The sequence below is a fragment of the Apodemus sylvaticus genome, chromosome 9 (assembly GCF_947179515.1).
Source record: "Apodemus sylvaticus chromosome 9, mApoSyl1.1, whole genome shotgun sequence".
Taxonomy (NCBI): domain Eukaryota; kingdom Metazoa; phylum Chordata; class Mammalia; order Rodentia; family Muridae; genus Apodemus; species Apodemus sylvaticus.
In genome coordinates this window covers 57,560,828-57,588,775 of record NC_067480.1, presented here as the reverse complement: position 1 = coordinate 57,588,775, position 27,948 = coordinate 57,560,828, and the positions used below count along the sequence as shown (strand labels likewise).

General features: G+C 39.6%; 1 protein-coding gene across 1 annotated transcript in view; it reads left to right on the top strand.

Moving 5' to 3' along the window:
* The window catches only part of Plcl1 (phospholipase C like 1 (inactive)), a 323,106-nt gene that overhangs the window by 248,176 nt on the left and 46,982 nt on the right, over positions 1-27,948 (top strand). Inside the window, exons 2-3 of the mRNA XM_052192778.1 lie at positions 19,961-22,435; positions 26,035-26,238. Of these exons, the coding sequence (XP_052048738.1) occupies positions 19,961-22,435; positions 26,035-26,238 (2,679 nt within the window). The remainder of the gene's footprint in view (positions 1-19,960; positions 22,436-26,034; positions 26,239-27,948) is intronic.

Here is a 27,948-nt window from a genome sequence, read left to right as displayed (position 1 = left end):
AATACTTACCCAGGTTTTTACTTGTGTGACTGAGTAGCACACCAGGTGCCAGAGACATCAGTGTTCAGTAAGTTCTGGGAGTCCAGCAATAAGAAACCTCTATATAGGGAGTTATATGCACAGTACCACTAGCTGCTAATGAAGCAATTAACACAGCCAAACGTCATTCCAGCAAGCTGCTTTAGAGACAAGTTTGCTCACAACATGATGTTAGTTCCAAGCAGAGTTTTTTTCTTAAACTGTACACCAAGTTTAATGCCTTAAAGTGTCAGTTTACATCTCAAAAACCAAAACCAAAATAGATTTTTTATATCAGCCCAAATATCCCTGGTTATTTTTGTTTTTATTCTCCATATGATATAGTTTTCATTTTAAATGGCCACAATTAAAATATTTAATTTACTTAATAATCTTTTAGGAATTCTACTTTTTATACTTTAATAACTTTCCTTTTGTTGACAACTACAAAACTGAAGATGCTACTGATTCCTAAGCTTTTGTCATTTTCTTGTTATTTTAGATGTGTTTTTCTGAGCTCCAGGGAGACCAGGATTTTAGTCTTACTTAAATATGATGTAATTATATTAATTCTTAACTATGACTTGACTTCCCCCTTTCGAACCAATTTAAAGCAATAATTAATTGAAACTCTAGCTTTTGAATACAAGAAAGCATTCATTTACATTCAGGTGAGTGAACTGTTGGAACAATTTTGGCAGGACATTTGGTATTAGGACTATAAACGCAAGTTCTTGAATAGACTGAATACATTTCTTTTTCTGACACACAGGAGACATTATGACATAATTTCTGCTCTGGAGTCAACCCATCTGGAAGACTTGAGTCCAGCATCATATTTTAGAGGCACAGATTTGCATGTGTTGAGACCTAACAGAACCCTACAAAAGCAGTGAAACACAGTAGGAGAAATTTTAAAGCTGAATGGACAGTTGAAAAGTCTCACAGTGATAACCTAGGGTTACAGTTGTCCTTGGAACAGTGCATCATATGACCAGTATACAAACACAGTTCATTTAGGGTTTGCAAACCACTAGGCTTAGGATCCTTACTTCATGCACTTTTTTAACCATACAGAGCCCTGGATGCTATTTATTTGTCCAGGGAAGGAGGATGCTTGGGTCTGTGCTTGCATCTGTGTGCACAACTTAAGTTTCAGAAAATAAGACTCATAAAAGATGAAGGATGATAAGATTTTTGAAATGTAAGAGCTTATTATTGAGAGTCAACAAAAATATAGTTTTTAAGGCATTGAGGATGGTATATATATTGAGATGAAATGAAAGAAAGTTGGGGTGATAGGGAGGAGGGAATGAACCTGGGAGCAGTTGGAAGAGGCACGGAAGATGATTATGATCAAAATAAGATGTATGGAGTTCTTCATATATTTTTAACATAGGATGTGGTCCTGCATGCCTTTACTCTAACCCAGGAGTAGAGTTGGGGGTGTACGAGACAGATCTCTGGAACACAGTGGCCATCCAGTCTGGATAATCAGTGCTGGGCTCAGTGATGAAAAACTGTCTCAAAAGATGAGTGGGCTCCACATCCTCAGACTGAAGTAGAAAGACACTGGTCCTGTGAAGATGACATGTTTAGCAAGTCAGAACAACATACACAGAACACGAGGATCTGCATTGGTATTCTTTTCTAAACAAGTGTAGGTATCACCTTGTGAGAGGTTAGGATGCATCATTAGAAAAGATTTCTTTTGCTAGAGAATCTGTGTAATCTGAAGGCATGCCCAGCCCAGAATAGTCCATGTGATTAAGAATGATTTTGAAGGAAATCTTGATAATCTAATTCTTACCATCTTCACTCCAGTTATTTGATAAATGTCAGTTCAGTGAAATGACTTTTACATTTGAATCATAGTAACAATATTTTTGTAATATCTTTCAGAGTAGTTATTTATCTTCTCCAAATATTTGATGTGTGAGTGATTTATTTTGCTATCCTCTATGTGCCATTTTTGTGATTCATGAATGGGCCATGTTATTTGGCCTTTCATGAAGATGCTGATTTAGTTGATAGCTGCAAGTGTTTGCTTATTGTGCTGGAAGAGAAGAGAGGAAATGATTTATGTCACCATCAATGGATTTGCTGCATCTGTTTGTAGCTGTTAAATAATTTAATAGAATTTGTGCGGTCTTTTCTTTCTTCATTTGATGGTAAACAAATAGCCTCTGCCTTACCACATTTGCACACATGGAAAGAAGATGGACATCTTTTGATTTGCTGTTTGCCAACCTAAGTATATAGCTAGCTAGCAGCTTTTTACTCTGTGTTTTTACATTTAAGCATCTCTTTAAATCTGAGAAAATGGAAAACAATATAAACATTTTTGTTTTGTTATATAATAGTGCTATTAAACTACTAATATTCCCCAAAATTACATTTATGATGAAAAATTTGAAATATGATTTATCTAATTGAAATTCTGAAGCTTATATCACCAGGAATTTTCAATAGCCAATGAAAAAATAGACTGTACAGTGCCAACCAATGTTTTCTATAGACAGTCTCTCTCCTGCTGTTCATAGAGATTGTACCAAATGGTCATGTCAGGATGTCTTTGCATGAAAGTGACAGCTGCCAAGTTCACATTGTCTTGAGCAGAAAGTGTTGACTCAGTCTCTAGGTCTGGGAGTACTGAGCTCCATCTAGGGTAATAGGAGGTCACAGGAGCCTCTTCTCTGTCCCCAGCTCTGCTCCATGCCTCTCACAGTCTCCTGCAGATGAGAGCAGGATGGGTGTCAGTGGGTTTCACTAGGCTGGGGCAGTGAATCAGAAAGGCAGCAAATGCCTTGGTTGATGAGCCTGACCATGCTCACTCTAGGGGCTGAGTCACTGATTTCCAGAGGGGGCAGAGTCTCCCCTGTTCCATATCAGAAATATATACTGACATCTCGAAGAGATGATGCCTTAAGGAAAACACAGAAGGATGTGGGTGGACTGGAACCCGCAAGAGCAACTGAGGTCGACCTCGGCTTTTTCTACCGTCTACTCTACTCTGAACTTATTCTGCAGAGATTAACCAGGTGTCCCAAGATGCAAGGTCCATCTCTTTACCACCACGTGTCTGTCACCTGCTTCCTCTATACTTACCCCTTTCTTTTCTCTGTTAGAGCAGAGGAGCAATTTCTGTTCTCAAAGTTAGATAAGCCCAGACCACTTCTCCCTCTTATCTCCTTTGCGCCTTTATCTTAGCTCCCTGTCTTAGAATAGCAGACACACACGAGATGATCAACCTCTATTAATCCACGTCTCCCTAGATGCATGGCTCTGTCTTTTCATACTGTCACCACATCCATTTTTAGCTTCTCCATATTGCTTCACTGTGTATAGCTATTTTTCTTGTTAACTTTATCTCTTACAAAACTCAGTGTCAAGCCTTCCCAAAGCTGGTGCTGGCTGCTTTCACATTATTCCTTTTCTTTTTAAGTCTTCATATCCAGACCCATGATTTCCTATACCACCAATAACCTGATGGTTCCTAATTCACAAATTTGTGTTGCATCAGATGTCTACCCCAAAGTCAAGTTGCTTGGAGGGCTCTGAGGGCTTGGGACCATTTACAAAGCTGCATCTCCTCTAGCTTTCTGTGTGTCTACCAGCGGTTCCTCCAGTCTTTGAGCTGCTCAAACCAGAGAGCTCAGGAACATTCAAGGTAGCCTCTTCTCCATGTCCTGTCACCACACACCAGCGAATCAGTAGGTCATCAGATGAGCCCGCTGTATGCCGCTTTCATCCATCCCAGCTTAGCAATCCCTTCTACAATCACCGTGGGAGCTCCTTTTTGAAGGTTTTTATATTCCAAAAACACAGCTAAGCACATATGTATTCTTAACAGAAGAAATTTCATCCTTCTTTCTTAACAATGCTATAAAATAAATTCCAGATTTCTTTAACCTGGCTCTCAAGCTCCTAAGCCCCTGCTAAGTGCTGACAGCCTTTGGGTTCACCTTGGCTGTGTCTTCTTCTCCTGCCTTTGCATTTGTTGTATAGCCATCATTAGGGTTGTCACCTCAATGTTCTTCTGCCTGCATTTCCCATGCTCTTAGTATTGTCATCTGTCTAAACCCTTAGGATTCTGCCTCATTTTACAGTGGATGTTCACTATCTACAACACATTACATTTTCTTTCTTAAGATTGTTTTGGAGGTTTATTATTATTTTAGTACAAAGTCTCCTTTGGTCTAGGTGACCTTCAAGCTATTATGTTTGAAGCTGGCCTTAAACACCCAATCCTGTTTTCACATCTGAGTTCTTATATGCAGGTGCATACCTCTGCTTCCTGCTCTTCCCATGGTTTATTTCAGATGTTATTGCCTTATTACCTCTGTATATCCCAGTAAGTGGCTAGGACGCTATACATACACATAGAAGTTCAGATACTCCAAATCCTAAGTGATCTGGAAACACTTATCCCACACTATACCTTGTTTTGAGGCAGCATTTTTTTCTTAGTGAGCGAGTGCTATGAAGAAGAGATGATTAATGCTGGCACAGACTTTTTATTCCATATTTATGTGAATGTGTGTGTGTATGTGTGTCTGTATATATGCCTCTGTATGTTTGTGTGTGTGTTTCTCTGTGTGTGCATGCAAGTGTATATATGTCTGTGTGTGCATGTATGTGTATGCATGTCATGTGAAATTATGTGTATGTGTGTGTCTTTGTGTGTATCTCTGTATGTGTATATATGTGTCTCTCTTTCTCTGTGTGCATGTATGTGTGTCTCTGTGTATGCCTGTATGTGCATGATGTGTATTTGTGTATGTCTTTGTATGATATATGTGTGTTTGGGTGTGGTGTAGAACACTGGAACATGCTTAGATCTTGCCACCACAAAGGGCAAGCAAATGCACTAGAATGAGAAGTGCAGAGTCCATGTATGTCTGTAGAAAAAATGTCACCCAGGAATAGGAATCTGTGGGCTTGGAGACCAGTTCTGCCACTGTTTTTATTCTTTTGGCACATCATTTAGTTTCCTAATGACTAAGAATTTGTCATCTTTAGAATCCTACAGAGATTTCACAAGAAAACAAATGCAGAAGCCCCGGGAAAGGTATAAAATGTTTTAGAAATGTGAGCTACTCCATACTTTGTCTTCCACTTATTAAGGTGGTAATGGACGCAGTCTCTGTCATGGACAGGACGAGCTGTCACTTTCTCTCAGTTCATAAAAGTTATTGTTAAGAAACTACCTCGGATGGCAATACGAAAGTAAGTGAATGCACTGAATTCATTTTGGCTTTCCGTTTTAATTCTTTGTTAGCCTCCCTGGTAGCACTGCTAATCGAGTTTAACTATGTTGAAGTGTCAAACCTCTTTCTCTAAGAGATTAATTAGAGATCTGTCTCCAAGCTAATTGTAAATTGCTGTACTTTTTCATTGTTAAGTGTTTAGTGGAAATGTTGTTTAGGAAAATGATTATAGATTATACATGGTTTCATTAAGTATTTCATTTCTCTGTCTCTCTCCCAGGTCTATAGTAACAAATGACTTTAATATTCTTTTCACTGATAATTTAAATGAGCTTGAGAAGATGAAACAGTATATGGAAACAAGTTTAATTTAATTGACCCAGCCTGGCTTGGACTCCTTACTGTCCATGATACTTTTATGGTTAAGTACCAGAAAAGAATTTGTTATGTAAAGACTGATCTTTATCTGTGTACTCTGGGATGGACACTCCCTTGGAGAGATGATCTCTTTCCAGCTGCTGAGGTGAATGTATTAGAATATCATCCTCTTATGAGTTCTGACAGTCACTGCCAATCACAGATGGCAACTTGAATAGGCCTGTAGCAAAACTGACACCTTACATAGCAACAGTAAAACACAAGCAAATAAACAAAACCCCCAGGACTGATTGGGTTTTAAAAATCCCTGGGTTCTGCAACATTGATGTTGTAGGGATTAGGATGCCTAAGACACAGTTAATTTACTGTACTGATAAAGGCTGTGAAGCTCCTCATTCTGAAAGCCACCACCACGAGCCAGCGTGGCCACTGTAGGCTTCCTACAGCTTTGTAGTCTTCCCTTCGTGCCAAGGGGGCGCCTGGAAGTATTATTATTGTTTTAAATGAACCAGTGCTTAAACCAGCAGTGACAGTGTTATGACTAAATTTGGTCTTGATATGCATGATATCAGGCCAATTTTATTGCAGCTTTTTTTTAAAAAAATAAAAACTCCTACTGCTGAACTCATCTAACTTTATTCAACTGGGAACTGTCGCCAATCCAGGGTGGATACAAAGGCCTGACACACAGACTCACTGTAACTTAAGGTGGAGAAGAGAGACCAAGGCAGGAAGGTGGAGCAGAGGCATGGCGGCATTCCTGGAGAGGAGGAGAGAGTGGGAGAGGGCCATTGCAAAGGTGGATTCTGGGAAAACACATCCTCACAATGACATGAGGGTCTCAGGCAGTGTGATCTCTCCTGATTTGGTGATGGCAGAAACATTGAAGAAAGACCACAAGACTTGATGATATGTCAGTCCTTCCTGTCATAGGGTGGTTCCAGGTCTTAGGACTGTGACTTCCAGGCAAGGAGCCAGAGTGGCTTGATGGCTGTCACCTGTTTCTAAACTTGGCCGAGGACCCGTGTAGCTAGCCATCCCCTTTCTCCTTGAAGTGAACCAGCTTCTTGGCTGCTGTCACCTCACAGATCCCTGTGACCTGCGGAGTCCCCTCAGCTGCTGTCACCTCACAGAGCCCTGTGACCTGGGGAGTCCCCTTGCCATACCACAGATGTCCAGCCATTGGGGAGCTCATTTTCTAACGTCTCTTTGAGCCAAAGATCCTTGCTGAGAGCCTCAAAGTCCATAAAACAGTCTCAAAGGGTGTGCACCAGGCTCTGAGCGCAGCCCGCCCAGCTCGGAGGACCTTGAGGCCTCAGCTGCAGTTTGAAAACTCTTTCCATCGAGTTGGAAGGTAACATTTTTCATATGATTTAATATAATAGCAGTCCTTATTTTTCCCTAGAGTGAAAAAAATGATGTAGGAAAACATTTACTATTTTAAGTGACATTTCAGGCAGAATATTGATTGCATTATTTGAATGCCCTCGGTGTCACACAGTAAATACAGTGAAAGGCAGACAATAGAGAGTGGTTTAATTGAGAGGAAGGACAGAATTGTGTGCATGTGTGAGTGCGTGTGTGCATGCGTGTGTGCATGCGTACATGTGTGTGTGTGTTGTGATGAACTAAGTTTAGATCAAGAGCTGTTATACTAGAGAATGTGCAGCTATAATTAAAGAAAAAAGGATTGTAGGTTAGGATACTGGAAACATTTTGATATGCTAGGCTGTATTTTCTGAAGAATTTGGGGGGTGTAGTTCAGGAGGACATTTTGCAAAGGCAAACTTGCTGGTACAAATCTAGATATGACAATAAAGGGGTGGGGTGAAGTCACCTTTCAGAGAGCATCGAGGGCTGTCCTCTGCACCTGAGACCTAGGGTTGAAAGTATACCATTAGGATTTGGGAAGATTAAAGTGTCTCTAGTCCAGATAAAATTCTTGCTGGTCCCGATTTCCCTGAGATATATTTAAGTCTTAATTTAATACAACAAATTTGAATCTCATCATCAGTGGAGTGCATTTAATAGAAATCAAATTGATTTGAACAATCAGGGAGGAAACGGCGGTTTAATCTTCTCTCCTGGGAATGTTTATCTACTTAGATCTGCTCTTGGGGCTCAGGGTAGAAAGAGTTTGACTTAGGAGAGGTGACACAACATGCAGTCATTTTAGTTGATTAAATACTGACCGGAGCAATTTTAAAAATAATTGTGTGCTTGATGTTTTTAAAAGATTCTAAAATAGTTTATAAATCAAAGTTCTGTCATTTTTGAGATATTTTGCTTTAGTACATTACAAGCACATTGGCCATTCCTAAGAACACTCACATTGACAGGCAGGCGGATCAATGGAACAGGATTGAAGATCCAGAAATGAACCCACACACCTATGGCCACTTGATCCTCGACAAAGGGGCTGAAAACATCCAATGGAAAAAAGATAGCCTTTTCAACAAATGGTGCTGGTTCAACTGGAGGTCAGCATGTAGAAGAATGCAAATTGATCCATCCTTGTCTCCTTGTACTAAGCTCAAATCCAAATGGATCAAGGACCTCCACATAAAGCCAGACACTCTGAAGCTAATAGAAAAGAAACTGGGGAAAACCCTTGAGAACATCGGTACAGGGGGAAAGTTCCTGAACAGAACACCAATAGCATATGCATTAAGATCAAGAATTGACAAATGAGACCTCATAAAATTACAAAGTTTCTGTAAAGCAAAGGACACCATCAAAAGGACAAATCAGCAACCAACAAATTGAGAAAAGATCTTCACCAACCCTACATCAGATAGAGGGCTAATATCCAATATATACAAAGAACTCAAGAAGTTAGACCCCAGAAAACCAAATAACCCTATTAAAAATGGGGTACAGAGTTAAACAAAGAATTCTCAACTGAAGAACTTCGGATGGCGGAGAAGCATCTTAAAAAATGCTCAACTTCATTAGTCATCAGGGAAATGCAAATCAAAACAACCCTGAGATTTCACCTTACACCAGTCAGAATGGCTAAGATTAAAAACTCAGGAGACAGCAGGTGTTGGCGAGGATGTGGAGAAAGAGGAACACTCCTCCACTGCTGGTGGGGTTGCAAATTGGTACAACCACTCTGGAAATCAGTCTGGTGGTTCCTCAGAAAAATGGGCACATCACTTCCGGAAGATCCTGCTATACCACTCCTGGGCATATATCCAGAGGATTCCCCAGCATGAATAAGGATATATGCTCCACTATGTTCATAGCATCCCTATTTATAATTGCCAGAAGCTGGAAAGAACCCAGGTATCCCTCAACAGAAGAATGGATGCAAAAAAATTGGTATATATACACAATGGAGTACTATTCAGCCATTAGAAACAATGAATTCATGAAATTCTTAGGCAAATGGATGGAGCTAGAGAACATCATACTAAGTGAGGTAACCCAGTCTCAAAAGATCAGTCATGGTATGCACTCACTAATAAGTGGATATTAGCCTGGAAAACTGGAATACCCAAAACATAATCCACACATCAAATGAGGTACAAGAAGAATGGAGGAGTGGCCCCTGGTTCTGGAAAGACTCAGTGTAGCACTATAAGGCAAAACCAGAACAGGGAAGTGGGAAGGGGTGGGTAGGAGAACAGGGGGAGGGAAGGAGGCTTATGTGACTTTCGGGGAGTGGGGGGCCAGAAAAGGGGAAATCATTTGAAATGTAAATAAAAAATATATTGAATAAAAAAAATGATGGAAAAAACAGAATACTCACGTTTAAAAAATAGTATTTGATTAAAATTTTAGTGTAATTAAAAATTCTTATGTGCTTTGAAAGTTTATTTTTAATTAATCTCAAATCATAAAAGTACAGATATTAATTATCCTTATAAGGTTCATCATTCTGATAACTAATGAGGTAATTACAGGATTAACATTTAAAAATTATGTTTAGTATGGCAATATCTTGACTGTTTTCTCATAATATATGCTAATATATGCTAATTTAAAAATAATTTCCACACTATAGATCCCATGCTTTTACTTCCTTTGTCCTAGAGATAACCCCACTCTAAATGAGAATGCATCCTCTCAGATGTGCCTTATGTAAGTAGTGAGAGCACAAGGATATGCACACGCACACAGAGTAGTATGTATTTTAGGATTTGTACATACATGCACTTGCTATGTATGTACTGTTTTCTCTGTCATTAAGAGGCATACAGTGCTGTCTCATGAGTGTGCCATATTTGTCTTGAGAGTTCTTCCTGAGCATGGGCCTGTAGCCTCCTAAGTGGCAGCGAACCCTCCACACTCATCTGTCTTCTATTTTTCCATGTAATTACTTAAGGTCTCATTGGGTTTTCATACCTGATATTACTGGATTAAAGCAAGTGGGTGCTAATGTTTAAAACACCTTGACACATCTCCTAGAAAAGCCAGATCAATCTGTATTCAGCATCACATGCTTGAAATTTTCTATTTGCCTTCCATTTCACATTTTTAATGTCTTTGAACAAATAATTATGTATATATTCATGGGAATTATATTTGAGCATATTTTAAATAGTTCAAGAGATTTTTCTTTTCTTTCCAAATTAGCTTGCAACCAATTTATGGACCCTTATTCCATATTTTCTGCAATGTATACCTGACCCTAGTTTTAAGTGTTTTTTTTCCTTGTGTGCTTAAACCTAATCTCTCTCTTTGTGGTTTCTATGATGCCTCTAGTAATGTTTGTATGCATTCATTTACTCAGCTTTCCCTTTTCAATTTTTGTGTGTAATAAGCTTTTTCATATCCTACAGCATATATTCTTATTTCATTATTAGCATTTAGTGTTAATCTGAACACACTTCCCCTTTCACCTCCTTTACGAGGTTTCCCAATTAAATTCTCATTCTCTCCCTCTCTGTGTCTATTTCTATTTGTCTCTCTCTCTCCCTCTTTCTCTTTCATGTATGTTTATGTGTGCATACACATGTGCTTGGAGATAGTTTTATATCACCCAGGCTGGCTTCAAATTCATCATGTGACCAGAGAAGACCTGGAACTTCTAGTTCTCCTGTCCTGTGTCCCACACAGTGAGATTACACTCACATGTAAATCTGATTTTACAATGTGGATTATACCTATGTGTAATCTGATTTTACATCTGATTTTATAATTAACTTCCTGGTCCTATGCACTACTTTGGTTTAGCCATTCAAACTTCTGAGCCAACAAGCAGTAAACTGTGCCCGTGTCCTGTTTTGTTTTAAACTGGAATGAGAAATGTGTCATTAGTTGTTGCTTTCTCAGAATTCTAAAGTTATTTTGATCATGTTAAGGATGTTTTCATGTTTTTTAAGTTTACTGAGAGTTTTGCTGGCATTTAAAAAATCCAAATGTGTTTTAGCTGATGTCTTCTGGGAGTTTTAGTTTTTCTATAGCTTTTCTCTTAGGTTTACTTGTGTTCTTTTAACCTCTTTATTGAATTACATTAATGAATTGCCTTATGTTGTTCTGTATTACATTCCTGGAATAAAACCTGACTTGATGAAGAACTTGTTGCCGCTATAAAACACACTTGACTTTTCTCACAAGAGAGACAGATCTACCAGTGGGGAATTTTATCAGATGATAATTCTAGCATGTCTCTTTTTTTTCCCTTAATGTAGCCCTTTAAATTATGTCAATAATCGTTGTATTATTTTTGACAAGTGAATATTGAAAGTCATAAAACTTTGCTTGACCTAAAGTCACACAAAATAAGAGATCTACTGAGTAAAATTCATTGATTCCCTGATCAGGCAAATTTAGGGAGAAGGGATTTCATTGTTTCAGTAATTTCTACCAGCTCAGTGTTTATAAGCTATGAGTTTTTCTCAACTAAAAAATATCTTTAAATGGTTTCCTTTCACATTTTCCTACACTAAGAGAGTGTATTTGTTTCTACTTAAAATGTGGAGCCTTCACTGAGGGAGAAGGCAGGGTTCACCTGGAAGTGATCTCTTTAGAGAGAAAGAATGCTCAGTCTCTGAGCTCAGCCATCTGTTCCCTGCCCATGAGCAGATGTGGATGCTCTGTTAATCAAAGGTAATGCAATCAGGATTAAAGTGTGAGATGGTCTGAAGCTATCCTGGAAGCTTTGTGTCAAACTTCAAACCTGTAACCAGATTCATCTTGATGGTCAAGTTGACTGATCTGAAGAATTTCTATCATGTTAGTGACTAATGCCAATGAACATATTCTGTTTTCATTGTAGGAGAAAAATAAGAATATGTTTATACATAGTGGTTGAGTCAAGAGAATTGGCATGCTATTTTGTGCATGATTCAGAGAGCTGTGATATAGAAGACTAACATTTTAAAAAAAGGATTTAATAAATTGGAAACACTGCATTGAAAGACTTTATAAAACTAGTCTATTTAAAGATTCACATCGATTTACTAGGAAAGACTTGAATTCTGAGTCTAGAGAAAGGCCAGTTCAAGTTGAATAAGAGTTGAATAAGAGTTTGTTTGCATGTTACTGAAGTAGATTATCTTTATTTCAAGTCAGAGTTATAAAATATTTTTAAGTAAATTCTTTGTTTTAAAATATTCTTTGACTTTTTTCTAACATTAAAACCATATGTTTATTCACATATATCACCAGCTCTAATCACTAAGCAAGAGGCTAATCATAACATGTTTTATTCTTTTCTTGGAATTTATAAGTGATACATATGGTCTGGAATTTTCTTCATATCAAATGTTGTACAGGAAGCCAAAAATTCCTGGAAGTTGATCATTCTTCCAGTTCTACTTTATTAATGAAACTTTATGTTTCTTTCATGTACACTGTACACTGATAGTTGTGAGCCACCATGTGGTTGCTGGGAATTGACCTCAGGACCTCTGGAAGAGCAGGCAGTGCTCTTAAACACTGAGCCATCTCTCCAGCCCTACACTTTATGTTTAAAACAAGGCTGATGACGTTTCCTGTTTCCACTTAAGCTGGTCTAATTGCAGTTGACTTACTCTTATGACGTTTGCTCTGACACTCAGTCTGAGTAACATGGTGATAATGCGTGGTAGAAGTTCCGTAGTGCTGACCCATACTGACCAGTCTCCTTTCTGTTATAAATATACCTTATTCAAAGATAAGTGACTGGAGACTGTATCTAAAATTTTAATCAACTGACAGTAATGTAAACAATATTGCTTTCTCATAATTGAGGATAAATATTCCAATTACAATAGAAAAGCCACAATGAAGAAAGGGCTGTTTTGTGACTTGTCTATTTAGCACATAAAAAAAAGGACTCTTGTTAGACACATTTGTGAAATGAGTTCTATTTCATAATGTTCCATTCTTGTTAATATTTTGAATTTCAAATAAAGCATTTTAAGCAAATGCACAACACTAGTTAGAGTGATAAAAGCACAGTTATGCAGAGATTTGAAGGAGCTTCTAATAATCCATGGCTTTCTGATGAAGGCCCTAATAAAGCACTATGCTGTGTGTTTATGCCTAAAGATGACTGTGTTGTTATGTTTAATCTCTGCAGTGGTCAATTAAAAGATATACATTTGTAATGTATATATACATTCAAAGAATACATTTAGATGTCTATCACTGTAGACATTGAAGGAAACACAAAATCATATTTTCCATAAAGATAACTTCCAGTTAGTCTCCACACAAAAATCAACCAAGGTCAGCCAGAATTCCTCTTTCCTGCTGTGCTGGGGTCTCTTAGGGAAGGGCATAATTGTATCTCAGTCTCCAAGCCCATTTGGTTCTTGGCATCTCTTACTTGAAGTCATGCAGGTTTCTGATAAATTTTGAATGTAGTGCATTTGAGAATGAGGCAGATGTCTCTCCCTCTTGGAGGAGCAGGACTGATAGCCCCAGTCCATTCCTCAGAGGATGCTGGATAACTGTCAGATGACCTTTCTTGGCATCTCCTTGCTTTTGTTTACATGGGCATATCAGCAGCTGGCTGACTGGAAAGGTCATGTTGACTGAATGTGGCATGGACATGCCCCTGACAGCTAAGTATTCTGTGAGGATTGAGAGAAGAGGGGGGCTGGAAGACTGACATGAGAATAAAGCCCTGGAAGGCAATCAGTAACAGGAGCATGGGAGCTATGCACTTGACAGGAAATTGAACTGAGACTAGAAAGTCAGGGAGGTTTCACCATAAACAACTGCAGGCTTTGTGTCCTGATGCTGTGGGGAGACAGAAATGGCTGGGATTGATGGAAAAAGGAATAAATTCCATGTCTGAAGATGGAGTTTCTAAAGCCATTATCTGCCTGGTTTCCTCTAGCCAGGTCCCCTCATATCCATAAAGTTTCTGAGTAAAAAAAAAAAAAAAAAAAAAAAAAAAAAAAAAAAACCAACAAAAGTGACAGACATTCGGTCTATGTGTGAGAATGGTTGGCAATGGAAGTTCAATGATTTTTGGCTGATTTTTACTAATTTTATTTCTCAAATGTGTGAGCAAAATGAAGGGCTCTAGAGAAAGTAGGGATCCAACTCTGCTTTCCCTGTGTTAGTGACTAAGTTCAGATATTTAATCAATTACATTCTGCAGATACAGATCTTAACACACTGCTCTTTTAACCTGTCACATAGCAGCGACTTTGGCCTCCTGTAGTGTTGGTCTTACAACTCCCTTGTATTTCTTTTACTTTTGTTTTTTTTCTACTTGTTTTTTTGTTATTATTTTTCTACTTTTGCTGTTGTTGCTAAACATTTCAACCACCACCTTTCCTAATCTGTGAAAATCATGACCTAGGGGAGAACAAAGAAACTTCATGTCTCAAACATGGACTTGATGATATGTTTCTGATTTTGCTATTCCAGTCATCTTAGGGAATGTTTAAAAAGAATTATATATTTTAAAGGGCAAATCACTTTTCGGCACACATCGCAACAGAGAATCATTGTGAAAATAAAAATTGGATTTAAAATAACAGAAAGTATAAAGGATCAGAGTCCTCCTTGCAGGAAAGTCAAAACTGGATAGAAAGTACACCAAATAAGGTCTTGAGTTAAGCACTATAGGTGTCAACTCCTAATGGCTCCAATGTAGCATGAGAGAAGATTCCTCTTCTTAACAAACCCAAAGTCCCAAGACGCCATGCTGAAATGGACCTGCTGTATGAATCCTCAGATTCATCTCCAGCGCATCAGCTGGTTTTGCTCCCAAATTAGAAGAATCGTTTAAGAGATGATGCACAAGCATCAAAGACTGCACTCTATATTTTAGTATATATTCATCCTTGCCTCCTGCAATGTTTCTGGGAGAAGAAACCTTCAGTGGATTTCATTATATGTATTTTTATTTAATAATGAAATGTGGGATTCAACACAGACATACAACTTAATTTGGAAGGAGACCTAGGTGTGTAATCATTGGGCACTGCCTTTACTCCTGTTGATTTGGAACGTGTGCAACAGTGCATTAAGTGATGGGGTTTTAATGGGAAATTAATACTGGAAGTTTTAATTTGGAATCAGTGCTGCAGTATGGAGTTGCGACCTCCCTTGGCCTGAAATGTGAAGGCAACCTGGTGGCCTTCCTCCCCCTTCCTTCCTTCACCTTTACAGTGTTGTGTGAAGACTTGGGCCTGTGAGGGAGAATTAAGGTTTCCTCTTAAACATTTATGTGTACTTGTGTGGATGAGGAAAGTGTGTGCGTGAGAGCTGAATTACACCAATGATGTGGAGAAAGCCAGAGTTCTTACCATGCTGTTGGGACCTGTTGTCCCAGTCTCGCTTGTCCACTCTACCCTTCCATGTTGTACTATAACATCCTGGTCTCTGCTCCCAGCACAGGACCATGGTGCCTGCTTTTCTTTCCTCAGTTTTTAGCTCTCAGCATTTCTCATGGCTCCAGTTTGGTCTTCTTTATCCTGAATGGAATATAAATTCTTGTTAACACCAGCAGCAGCATAGTAACTGCTGAATCCAGGGAACTATTATAGATTCATTTTAACAGCACTTTCTTCAGGCCATGGCGTCTGTAAGGGCTTTAACAGTCTTTATTTTTCCTCCCCTCTCTTCTTCCTTCTCTTCTTCCTCTTCTTCCTCCTTCTGACCATTATTTTACATCTCTCTTTACTCAGTGTCTAAATTTGAATAATCCTATGGGCTTATCTCAATGTTATTAGTTTTTGGTAGTTCCCAACTCCAAAGCTTATTTGACAATGACTAGCCCTTGAAGCTAACTTTCCACTGTAGCTTCACTGGGATCATCCACAGACATCTAAAAATCCAAACAGTACATAGTTAAAACTTTCTCTTTAATGTTACCCCCACTCTACTTTATAATTCATGCAGTGGTGTTTGTATTTACCTCTCATTCAAGTTTGAAACCTATAACTTGGTCTTACATCAAGAAACTGACTGGTTACTTTAACTCTGTTTTCTTCAATAAAAGAAGAACACCCCCATTGCATTTTTCTGTGTGTTGGGGTGTGGTGGAGAGAGAGGTGGGGGCAAGCATGTACTGTTCATGACGCATGTACTTGTGAGGAAGTAAGGCAACAGCTTGCCAGAGTCAGTTCTCTCTTTTCGCTGTGTGAGACTCACCTACCAAGCTCGGGTCATGACACTTGATGATACTAGCATTGTCAATTGTATCAGTATAGGTTTTTCCCTAAAATTATCCCATTGAAATAATATTTTCATGAACAAGATTTAAAGCCGTGCTTCAACAAATAGACTCTTTTTGCAGGGCTTATTAGTTTACTGTGAACAAAAGTTATTTTCCTGTTATGTTGCCACATATTAATGTAGTTGGATGGAAAACAAGAGAGCAAATGTCAGTGGATATTTACAGAGGCAGTTTTATTAATTTAGCTTCTGTGAACTCCCTCCTGCCCTGTTCCCAATTTCAATTTAATATGTTTAAAGAGCTGGAAATATTCCACTGTTGTAGAAGCAGGATTCTCAATTAATCTTGACTGGTTTTATTTTCTTTACCATAGATAAAAACAAATGTAGAAAGCAATAAAAACACTTAAAACAGTATCTCATCATTTCCCCCTAGTCTTTGAAAAATTATTTCTAGATTAAAAGTTAGTGCTGATAAGTATGAGATTATGTATATTTTTATGATATGAATGTACCATGAATAATGTTTGGGTAAGTAAATACATTAAAGAATAGAATATTGATTGCATGCAACAAGGACCTAAAGCTCTGGTAGCTAAATCCTTTATAAGATATTCCTTTTATTTACAAGGACTGTAGATCCAAAATACAAAGCAATGCTTAGAGCCATCCGGGGACTATAGAATCCCAATTTGGCCTATTTGTTTTATCGTTTAGCTTGTTTAAATGTGATTGCTTCACAGAAAACGATCATTTGGAAACTTAAATGAGAATTTCAGAACATTGAAGGAATAGGATCTAGCATGCGATTCCTAAGTTCTCCTGGACTGTGAGACCAGCTTTCGATTTAGGAGATAGCAACCTCATAATGAGCTATTCTATCCCGGTAGACTTCAGTCTTTTGTCTTTATTCATAGTGAGGACAGTTAGCTCTGGGGGGAATTCCATTTCTGTGCTGTATCTGAATCTCTTAGGTACATGTTCTGGCTGATGGAATCCTTTCCATCATCTAATTGGGTGGAGGCTGGGAAGAACACACCTGGACTGAAGTCACACCTTGTTCTTCTTGGCCCCCACCAAAGTGACTTCACAATATACAGATAACTGCAGGTGACTGACTCATTGTGTAATAGCTGTTTGGAGTTTTTATCCATGTCCCACAACTAACACTTTAATAGTGGTTGGGCTATTTACCTTAACATTCCCCTTATTGAGGACCAATCTGCAACTGTATTATTGCATTGAATACAGGTATCAGGTAGAGGACACTGTCCAGGGCGCCTTGGGAATCAAGTGGTTCCCCAAAAGACTTGAGTCTCCCTGTCCAGCAAGACATCAGATGACATCTCTACTCCTCCCAACCTTCCCAGTCAAAATCATTTCAGTAACAGTGTGAGGACTGTTGTCTAGGGCTGGCCATGTTCTTTTTCTATGGCAGAACTTGAGAAATACTCAGAATTCTGAATCTTTTCCAGCAGTTTTAAATATAAATAATCTTGGCCCTGGCCATCAGTAGGCATACTAATTACTTGTTCAGACATGCATGACCAGTTTCTAGATCACTTGGGTACTTACCATAAATGGTTTTTACCTTTTCTGAGATGATAGCATGAGAAACACATCTTTTTCTGATTCCAAGTTTGAAGGCACTCTGGGATATGTTTTATAATCACACATGATTTTTCAAGTCCAGGCAAGAACCTAGCACTATGGAGCAGGTGAATTCTTTTATAAACTTAATAGAAAATATTCTTCTCTTGAAATCTTGTCTAAATAGTGGTATAGAGTTGATCTTAGTAGCTATCATTATAAAGAAGAGATGCTTACATGAGAAGGCTGTGCTGGCCATGACAGCTTGTTCTCAGAGATAAGCAGTGTCTTAAGTCAGGAGGGTGAGATCACAGAGAGGGCCTCTACAATTGCACGTGCAGGGCTGAGGAGCCAAATGTACACTTAGAGGAACCCTGATTCCCCACACTCAGCTTCCTGGGAACTGTTGTAGGTTCTGTGACTCGGCTGACAACATTTCTATCTGGAACATGATTCCATATAAAATATATTTTAAGCTGAAGCTCTCATTAGTATAAAGGGGCTAGTCGAATGGTTAGATTGAATGCTGAGTCACAGTCTAACTTGCCATCAATATTCAGTTTCTCTCTTGATTACACTTGGTAGATTAATCTCATTTAGCAGTGTCATTAGGTTCCTACTTTGATGGGGTGGAAAAAATAAACACAAACATCTGATATTTCTGAGCATGTGGGCTGTGATGAATTTAAATGTGTCCTAGTGGAGCACATGGGTTAGAATGGCTGAAGATTTATCATTGTCTTTTAACTTAAGGCTGGAGGAAATTGACCACTGTGGGATAATTAAAAATAGAAGGTCTCTGGGAAAGCAGAAGCCAAGTTGTCAAATGCCACAGAACCAAGGGGCTGTAGTATTCTGTAACCCAGACTGGGTAATTTATACCTGTATCTCTTGAAAATCTGATATGTAGTTGAGCGATACGATAACTAAAGAAAAATGTATGTTTCTTTTACTTGTAGACTTTTAGCCAATTAAATAATAAATCACCATTCCTTTGCTGATATAGAATAGACAGGCTTATATGGGCTGGCTAGATTAGATGATGCCACTGCCCCAGAGAGCAGTTCCTACAAAGATGTTTTAAGAGGGTGGAGGCAATGTAACAGCCCACACTACTTTGTTATACTTGTCAGTGTTGAAGATGGTGATATCATTTGGATTTTTAAACATATTTCAAATTACTGTTGAAGGTTTTGCTTAAATGTTTAGGAGTCACGAAGGAGTTAATGTTTTGCTAACTCCCAATATCCCAGCAGATGCCTGTAATGGTCCTATCGGCACACATAGACATAAGCTTCCTTCCAGAAGAAAACCTGTATGAGGACTTCACATTTACAAATCGAAATGGGCATGTGCTTTCCCTTTTGATCATGGTACTGAGCAATAACATAAGGATTGTGTTCAGATCTCATTTGAGAAGTAGAAATTAACATTCAGAGAGGCTAAGTGACTTATCCCAGATAATGTACCCAGGGAGTTGGATGACTCAAGGACTATTTATTTTTGAGGGCAATGTCCTCTGAAGCATTCATACTCCTGTGTCAAGGGTGTGCTTATGAGATCTAGTACTCCAAGCACATGAAACATGCATTTTAGATATATGTTTCAGGGAGAACTTTTTGAATTGGTAATGTAGTTGAAAACATTATTAAACTTCATTAAAATGAAGAATTATCCAGTTTTAAGTGGAAGGGGTCAGGTGCTCAGTATAAATGAGTTGGCAGCCACAGAGTAGCAGTAGTCCCAGGCAGATGAAATCTGTCATCTTGAAATTATGAGTATTCATCAGCCGGGATCAGCAGTTTAGGAGAGACGATGAGTGTGAAGGGCTCTATACACATTATAAGGGAAGAAAGACCACAGGGCACAGGTAGCTGCTGAACACAGTCACATGGATGCTGTCTGCTGTGCTGTGGTGGAGGCTCCGTAAAAACTGTACCTAGCACAGTTCCAGATGAACCGAGGCTGGGCTTTATTCTTGGAGGGCACACATGAATTTGTAAATCAAGTGTCCTCTGGGGCCTAATCATATTAATTCTCTCAGTAATTTGACTTCTGGATTAATGAAAAGGTAAATTTCAAGCTAGCTTCTATTAGATAACAGACTGTTCGGAGTTTGAGAAGTTCCTACAGTGTTACTGAATTTGTGTTTCCTAAAGGAGATTGATTGTTCTTTTCTGATTATTTTATAGGATCCTTCAAACCAAAAATGTGGTGGCAGAAAGAAAACAGTGTCTTTCAGCAGCATGCCGTCGGAGAAGAAGATCAGCAGTGCCCACGACTGCATTAGCTTCATGCAGGCCGGCTGCGAGCTGAAGAAAGTGCGCCCAAACTCTCGCATCTACAACAGATTTTTCACCCTAGACACTGACCTCCAGGCTCTACGCTGGGAACCTTCCAAGAAAGACCTTGAAAAAGCCAAGCTGGACATTTCTGCCATTAAAGAGATCAGGCTGGGGAAGAACACAGAGACATTCAGAAACAACGGCCTTGCTGACCAGATCTGCGAAGACTGTGCCTTCTCCATACTCCATGGGGAAAATTACGAGTCTCTGGATCTAGTTGCCAATTCAGCGGATGTAGCAAACATCTGGGTGTCGGGGTTGCGGTATCTGGTCTCTCGTAGTAAGCAGCCACTTGATTTTATGGAGGGTAACCAGAACACACCACGGTTCATGTGGCTGAAAACGGTGTTTGAAGCAGCAGATGTTGATGGGAATGGGATTATGTTAGAAGACACTTCAGTGGAGTTGATAAAACAACTCAACCCTACTCTGAAGGAATCTAAGATCAGGTTAAAGTTTAAAGAAATACAGAAGAGCAAAGAAAAACTAACCACCCGGGTGACAGAAGAGGAATTTTGTGAAGCGTTTTGTGAACTGTGCACCAGGCCAGAAGTGTATTTCTTACTTGTTCAGATATCTAAGAACAAAGAGTACCTAGATGCCAATGACCTCATGCTCTTTTTAGAAGCTGAGCAAGGGGTCTCCCACATCACTGAGGACATGTGCTTAGACATCATCAGGAGATATGAGCTCTCTGAAGACGGCCGCCAGAAAGGTTTCCTTGCAATTGATGGTTTTACCCAGTATTTATTATCTCCAGAATGTGACATTTTTGATCCAGAGCAAAAGAAAGTTGCCCAAGACATGACCCAACCCTTATCTCACTACTATATCAATGCGTCTCATAATACCTACCTGATAGAAGATCAGTTCAGGGGACCCGCTGATATCAATGGGTATGTGAGGGCATTGAAAATGGGCTGTAGAAGCGTTGAGCTCGACGTGAGCGATGGTCCAGAGAACGAGCCCATCCTTTGTAACAGGAACAACATGGCCACACACCTTTCCTTTCGAAGTGTTCTGGAGGTGATAAATAAGTTTGCCTTTGTTGCATCAGAGTACCCGCTCATTCTCTGCTTGGGGAATCACTGTTCACTGCCGCAGCAGAAAGTCATGGTTCAGCAGATGAAAAAGGTGTTTGGCAATAAACTTTATACGGAAGCGCCTTTGTCTTCAGAATCCTACCTCCCATCGCCGGAAAAACTAAAAAATATGATTATCGTGAAAGGAAAGAAATTGCCTTCAGATTCAGATCTTTTAGAGGGAGAAGTGACCGACGAGGATGAAGAAGCAGAGATGTCTCGGAGGATGTCAGGGGATTACAACGGTGAACAGAAACACATCTGGCTCTGCCGAGAGCTCTCTGACTTGGTGTCCATCTGTAAATCTGTTCAGTACAGGGATTTCGAACTGTCGATGAAAACCCAAAACTACTGGGAAATTTGTTCATTTAGTGAAACAGAGGCCAGTCGGATCGCAAACGAATACCCAGAGGATTTCGTGAATTATAACAAGAAGTTCTTATCAAGGGTCTACCCTAGTGCTATGCGGATAGATTCCAGTAATTTGAACCCACAGGACTTCTGGAATTGTGGCTGTCAGATTGTGGCGATGAATTTCCAAACTCCTGGTCCAATGATGGACCTTCACACTGGCTGGTTTCTTCAAAATGGGGGATGTGGCTACGTCCTTAGGCCATCTATCATGCGAGATGAGGTTTCCTACTTCAGCGCAAATACAAAGGGCATTGTCCCTGGAGTGTCTCCCCTGGTTCTTCACATCAAGATTATCAGTGGTCAGAACTTCCCAAAGCCCAAAGGAGCTTGTGCCAAAGGGGATGTCATAGACCCCTACGTGTGTGTGGAGATTCATGGAATTCCAGCTGATTGCTCCGAGCAGAGAACTAAAACTGTACAACAGAACAGCGATAATCCAATTTTTGATGAAACTTTCGAGTTTCAAGTCAACCTTCCCGAGCTGACCATGGTCCGTTTTGTCATTTTGGATGACGATTATATCGGGGATGAGTTCATTGGGCAGTACACGATACCATTTGAATGTCTGCAGCCCGGGTACCGGCACGTCCCCTTGCGCTCCTTCGTCGGAGATATCATGGAGCACGTGACCCTTTTCGTCCACATAGCAATAACCAATCGGAGTGGAGGAGGAAAACCACAGAAGCGAAGCCTTTCTGTGAGAATGGGGAAGAAAGTTCGAGAATACACCATGCTCAGGAATATTGGTCTTAAAACCATAGATGATATCTTCAAAATAGCAGTTCATCCCTTACGAGAAGCCATAGATATGAGAGAAAACATGCAGGTAGGAAAACAGACCTATCTTCCTCCACTGCTTCTGTTATCCACGCCCATTTAAACTAGTGCCTTAACAATGGCTGGCTTGCAAATATTCATAAATATACTGTGCAGATAGATCCATGCACCACTGAATTAGCTTCCCTGTCACCTGGGATAAAGCAGGTGGTTTCTAATTGCGAATGCAAGGTTGAGTTTGGCCAGCTAACAGAGCATCAGTATAGCAAATGCTGGGTATCTTTTTTAATATGTTTAGCATGTAATAATAAACAGAAATGTGTACATGAACAGTGTGGAAAAAGTAAACTATAAAAGATGTGGGTAGGTGCTGGGGATGTGGCTCAACAGGTAAGAGCATTTACTGTGTTATGCACTGATAAGGAACTAGGGTCAATCCCCACCCGGCCCTAGCAGCCACAAAAAAAGACCTGTGTGGCTGAAAGTGCCTACAATGCCTTGTCGGGTGTGAGTGGAGACAGTAAGATTTCTGGGGCTTGTTGGCTACCAACCTAGCCCCTGGTTTACTGAGAACACTGTGTCAGAGGAAAGGATGGAGAGGGATGGATCAGGAGACCTTGCATTCTCCTCTGGTCTCTGTGTGGGCCAAGCCTATCTACCTGGCACACAAATGCACACACATAGACACACACACACACATAAACACACACATATACACACCCTCATGTGGGTAGTATATAACATGTATACCCAGACATATGCCTATTGTTTGAAAGCATGTATGTAAAATATTTGCTATGTGAATATAGAAGAGAATTTGAAGTCCTATTATAAAAGTGATGCCCATTATACTTTTAGTTATTTAAATGTGGACTAACAAATTATTACCCACAAGAGAAAACACAGCTAATCAAATAAAGCTCAGCACTTAATTTTAGATTTCTCTTAGAAAGGTAGTTTAATTGAAGCAATGTGGTTTCTGGGAAAAATCTGTCCCAGTGTGGTCTGAACAGATGATAGCTGGTCTCTAATGATCCATTTTTTGGCATAAGACAAGATCAAGAGAGTTATACCACAGGGCTGTTGCGAGAACTGAGAAAGCATATAGCAACCACCCAGTTTTAACATGGAGAAACCCAGGGAGCCCCCCCTTCCTTATGATGCATGGCCACAAACTGATTTTTCTTAATACCTTATATAGTCAGTTAAGGACAGCATTCTTGAGCCATGAACAGACAATAAGTATTCACTAAGGTCTTGTATAGCAAAGTGAAAATAATTCGGTTTACTTCATTCCTTTAGCTATCACTTTTATAAGAATTCACTCACCCAGAGACTTTGCCCTCAAGAAATCAGAGACATTAGAAGACATTATTTCTCAGATCTTGCAGTTAATAAATGTCAAAGTTAGACTTTAAATCCCAGAGTGTTTGATGCCAAAACCCATTATTATTCGCATGAAGCAGAAGCACCAAGCTGTGACTTAGTGAAATTATTAACTCACAGGCAAGATCTTCAAAGAGCCAAATGGTCAGAAGTAGTATGATACAAAATTCACATATGAATACCCATAGTCAGATTATGTATGTATTTGTTTCAAGATGGGTTGCTTAACCACTTTGTTAAAAAATTAGCCTCTGAATATGCTGTTATCTTCTATATAGTATTTCCCTACATAAATTTGATATTATTATAAAGCCCTATGTTAGAGTACCCACAAGCCATTTTTATACCTAACTGCATTAGAAGTCGACTGTATGTATTATTATGTAATTCTTTAAATACAGCCTTTATCTCATATTTCTAGAATATATCTAGAGAAGAATTTAGCTAGGGTGATGGCTCATCCAGAAAAGCACTTGCTGCCTAGGCATAAGGCCTAGACTTCAGATCCCCAGAACCCATTTAGAAGATGGGTGTGTGGCGACCTATAATCCCAGTGCGTGCTCAAGGCCAGCAGTCACTGGACTAAGATGCTGAGCTACGTGATCTAATTCTTGATTTCTGGATCTTGTGAGAGAATCTGCCTCAATAAATAAAGGGTGAGCTCCCAGGTCTCCTCATGCATGCCCCCACATGCGTATGCACCTGTATACATGTGTGCCCCCACACAGAAAGATACATATGAACATGTATGTACACCACATACACATACACAAAAAGAAGAGCTGTTTATAAGGTTTTCCTAGGCATAGTTAACAATTAATGGTATTCTAACAAAGTAGCTTAGATAAGGGAGTATTTGGAGAGTAATATGTAAAAAATAAAAATACCATGATAATTAATAAATTCATAAGATATTCAGTAGGTTAGATGTTGCTCATTATTAAATGTAACAACCACAGTTTTCTAAGTTATTACTTTAGCATCAGTTTGAGGTCATTAATAATAGCCTCAGAGTACCCAAAATGTATTACTGTCTCATTGAGGAAAAGAAATTAAAAAGCAGTTCCCATGGTGCCATTTGACCAATAGTGAACCCAGATTTGAATCATCTATCATTTCGGCCTTCATTGTCAGTCCTTTCTCTGTCTGCTGAATGAGTCTGTCTGTCTTGTGAATCACGTTCTCTCTGTGTATGTCCGTTCCTGTGTATCCACAACAAAGACCTTTGGCTGTGTGTTAATTGAATAGCACAGAAAGCATCACATGGGTAAGAGGGGATACTTAAAGGAAACCTTTAAGAGAGTTTTACAAGGGATTACGTCACTGACTTCATCTGACACCAGCTGACCTAGATAGCAAAAAAAACCAAAAAAACAAACAAACAAACAAAAAAGGCTGTCAAGCAATATCCATAGGTTCTTTCAACTTATTTGCTATCTCCTGCATTTATAACCATAGCATGCTACACATGCATGTTACTCTTGGGTCAGGGGCATGAAAGAGAAGACAATAGCTTTAGATTAAGCTATTAATTAGCTTAGATTGTAAAAGGTGATTATATGGGAAATCCACAGCCAGTACGACTGGTTGTTCCATTGCTCTCTTAATAACAGAGTACACAGAAGGATATCAGTCTTAAGTGTCCTCAAGGTGTATTACTAACTCTGGCTCTGAGGCCCAGCAAAAGTTCCAGCCTCTTTGTATGTAAAAGATATTTTCTTAATATTATAGCGCCTCAATTTTGTCGAAGATTAGAACGTCAATGAATAAGATGCCCGTGCAATTCATTGTCCGTATGTGCTGTGTGTTTCTGATGGGCTGACAAGGCAACACTGCTGGCTGCTCAGATGGAGCAGTGATAGCCCACTGGCTTAAGATGCTAATAGAGATGGTGTCTAGTTCAGTAGTGTGATGCTTTTCTGATTCCCATGGTATAACTTGAGTGCAGCGTTCATGCATAGTCCTGCTAGTGTGGGGGCATTCCTGTGGCTGTGTCTACAAAGCACAGAGCATCCTTGAGTCACAATCAGCTTTGTCACTGATGGCTATCTGTGGTCACTGGTAAATGGTCACTAAGCCAAAGGTTCAGATCGTGGGTAAGCAGTCGGTGTTACCTCTGCGTGTTGCAGCAGATTGGCTTGGGCAGTCCAGGCTGCTCTGCACTGTACATGTTTTGAGGGTATAATTTGGTGAATTCAAAGGTGTAAACTGGGGTGCAGTGCCATGTGGTCAGACGTGTGATTCCGTGTTTTCTCCTCGTAGAACGCCATAGTGTCTGTTAAGGAGCTGTGTGGACTCCCGCCGATTGCCAGTCTGAAACAGTGCCTGTTAACCCTGTCCTCTCGTCTCATCACCAGTGACAGTACTCCCTCCGTGGCTCTGGTGATGAAGGACTGCTTTCCTTACCTGGAGCCTCTGGGTGTGATTCCAGATGTGCAGAAGAAGATGCTGGCTGCGTATGACCTGGTAGGTGGTTGCAACTTCCCATTAATTATCTCAGTGTATGGACATCTCTAAAAGTAGGGGTTCTGGGGTGGAATTCGGATGCCCAGAGCAGAGTGGCTGCCCCTAGAGTGTGGTTGGAGGTGGCATCTGGAGTTTGCCATTCAGCATCGGTTAAGCCCCAGGGAGGCCTCTGAGGACATGGCAAATGGAACGATCTCTGACTTGGCGAAGAGTCCTCATTCCCCAGTCCTCAGAGGCATGCCCCTTTTCTTCTGAATGACCGCTCCTGACAGAGAGATGCTCAGGTCTCAGCCCTGCTTGATGATGGTTGAGACAAATGGTTTGTCTGTAGACATTTCTAAGCTAATGATACTATCTGATTTCATTCTGAATATTTAATGGAATTTATGTAGTTATTAGATTTGGGGATAACTTTATTTTTGTGTTTCATGCTGTAAACAACATTAAAGAGCAAATGACAAAATGTAAACATACCTAATTAGGTATAAATAAGCATATTTGACTAGAAGAACACTTATAAACCAGTAACAATAGAAATATGTAGAAACTTGGTGCATCAATCAAGAGTAAGTTTTCCCATATGTGACTTATGAAATTTTCAGGGAATAAATTTAAAAAGTAATGTATCTTTTAAAAAGCAACCCAATTATGGCTTAAAAATGCAAACTTTTACTTGGAAATTTAGACAGCAATTATCTGGGGAAATGCTTTTGCCAACTTCTTAGGTGCCTAGGCTCTGTCTAATTGTCTGTTCTTCTATTTCTTGTATATCTTCAAGGTCCAAAATGGCTGCCTAAACTCTTGTTCACAAGAGTAACATCTGCAGTCCACACATCAGGAATGATGTAGAAAACAGATCTTCCTTATTTTAGGATATTATTTTCTAGAATTACTGACAAGAAAAATATTACTTTTCCTTCCTGTTCATTAGCCTGGAGTTGATATATAGCCACAGTTAACTGTAAAAAGCAATGCAACATGTCTTTTCAAGGGGGCTGAGAGTTGTCTCTTCTGTTCCTAAGAAGTAGAAGGAGAATGCATCAGGGGATGATGCAGCTCTGCTTTAGAGGTCAATAGGCAATCTCCTTTTGCCTAAAAACTATCTATGAAATGCACTGCACATTTATCTTTAAAGTAAGTTTCCAATTTTGTAAGTTAATATATGAAATAAAGTATGGTGGTATGCCCATATAGTCCCAGCTACTCCAGTTAGATTGTTTGAGCCCCAAAGACCAAGGCCATTTCAGTCTGAGTACAATGAGACTCCATGTCTTACAAGTAATGTAATTAGACATTCTGTTGTCCATTTAAATCACTAGCTATGCCTTGTGCTTTTAATCATGGCTCGTCTAATCAGGAATTTAAAAAGACAGAGGGCTGGCGATAGCTCAGTGGGTTAAGTGTTTACGGTGCAAGCACAGGGACCTGAGTTTGAATCTTCAGTACCCACATAACATGCCACATGTAGCCACACACCTCTGTAACCGCAGTGCTGGGGAATGGAAGCAAATGCCTCTCTGGAGCATCCTGACCTGCTGTTTAGCCAAAACAGTGAGCCTCAGGTTCAGTAAAAGATACACTCACAGTCCAAAAGATGGCAGAGAGCAGTGTTAATCTGTGGTCCTTGCTTATATATGAAAGCATGTGCACATTTTCACACCCACACCACACACATGCACACACACACACATGCACATATACAAACACACT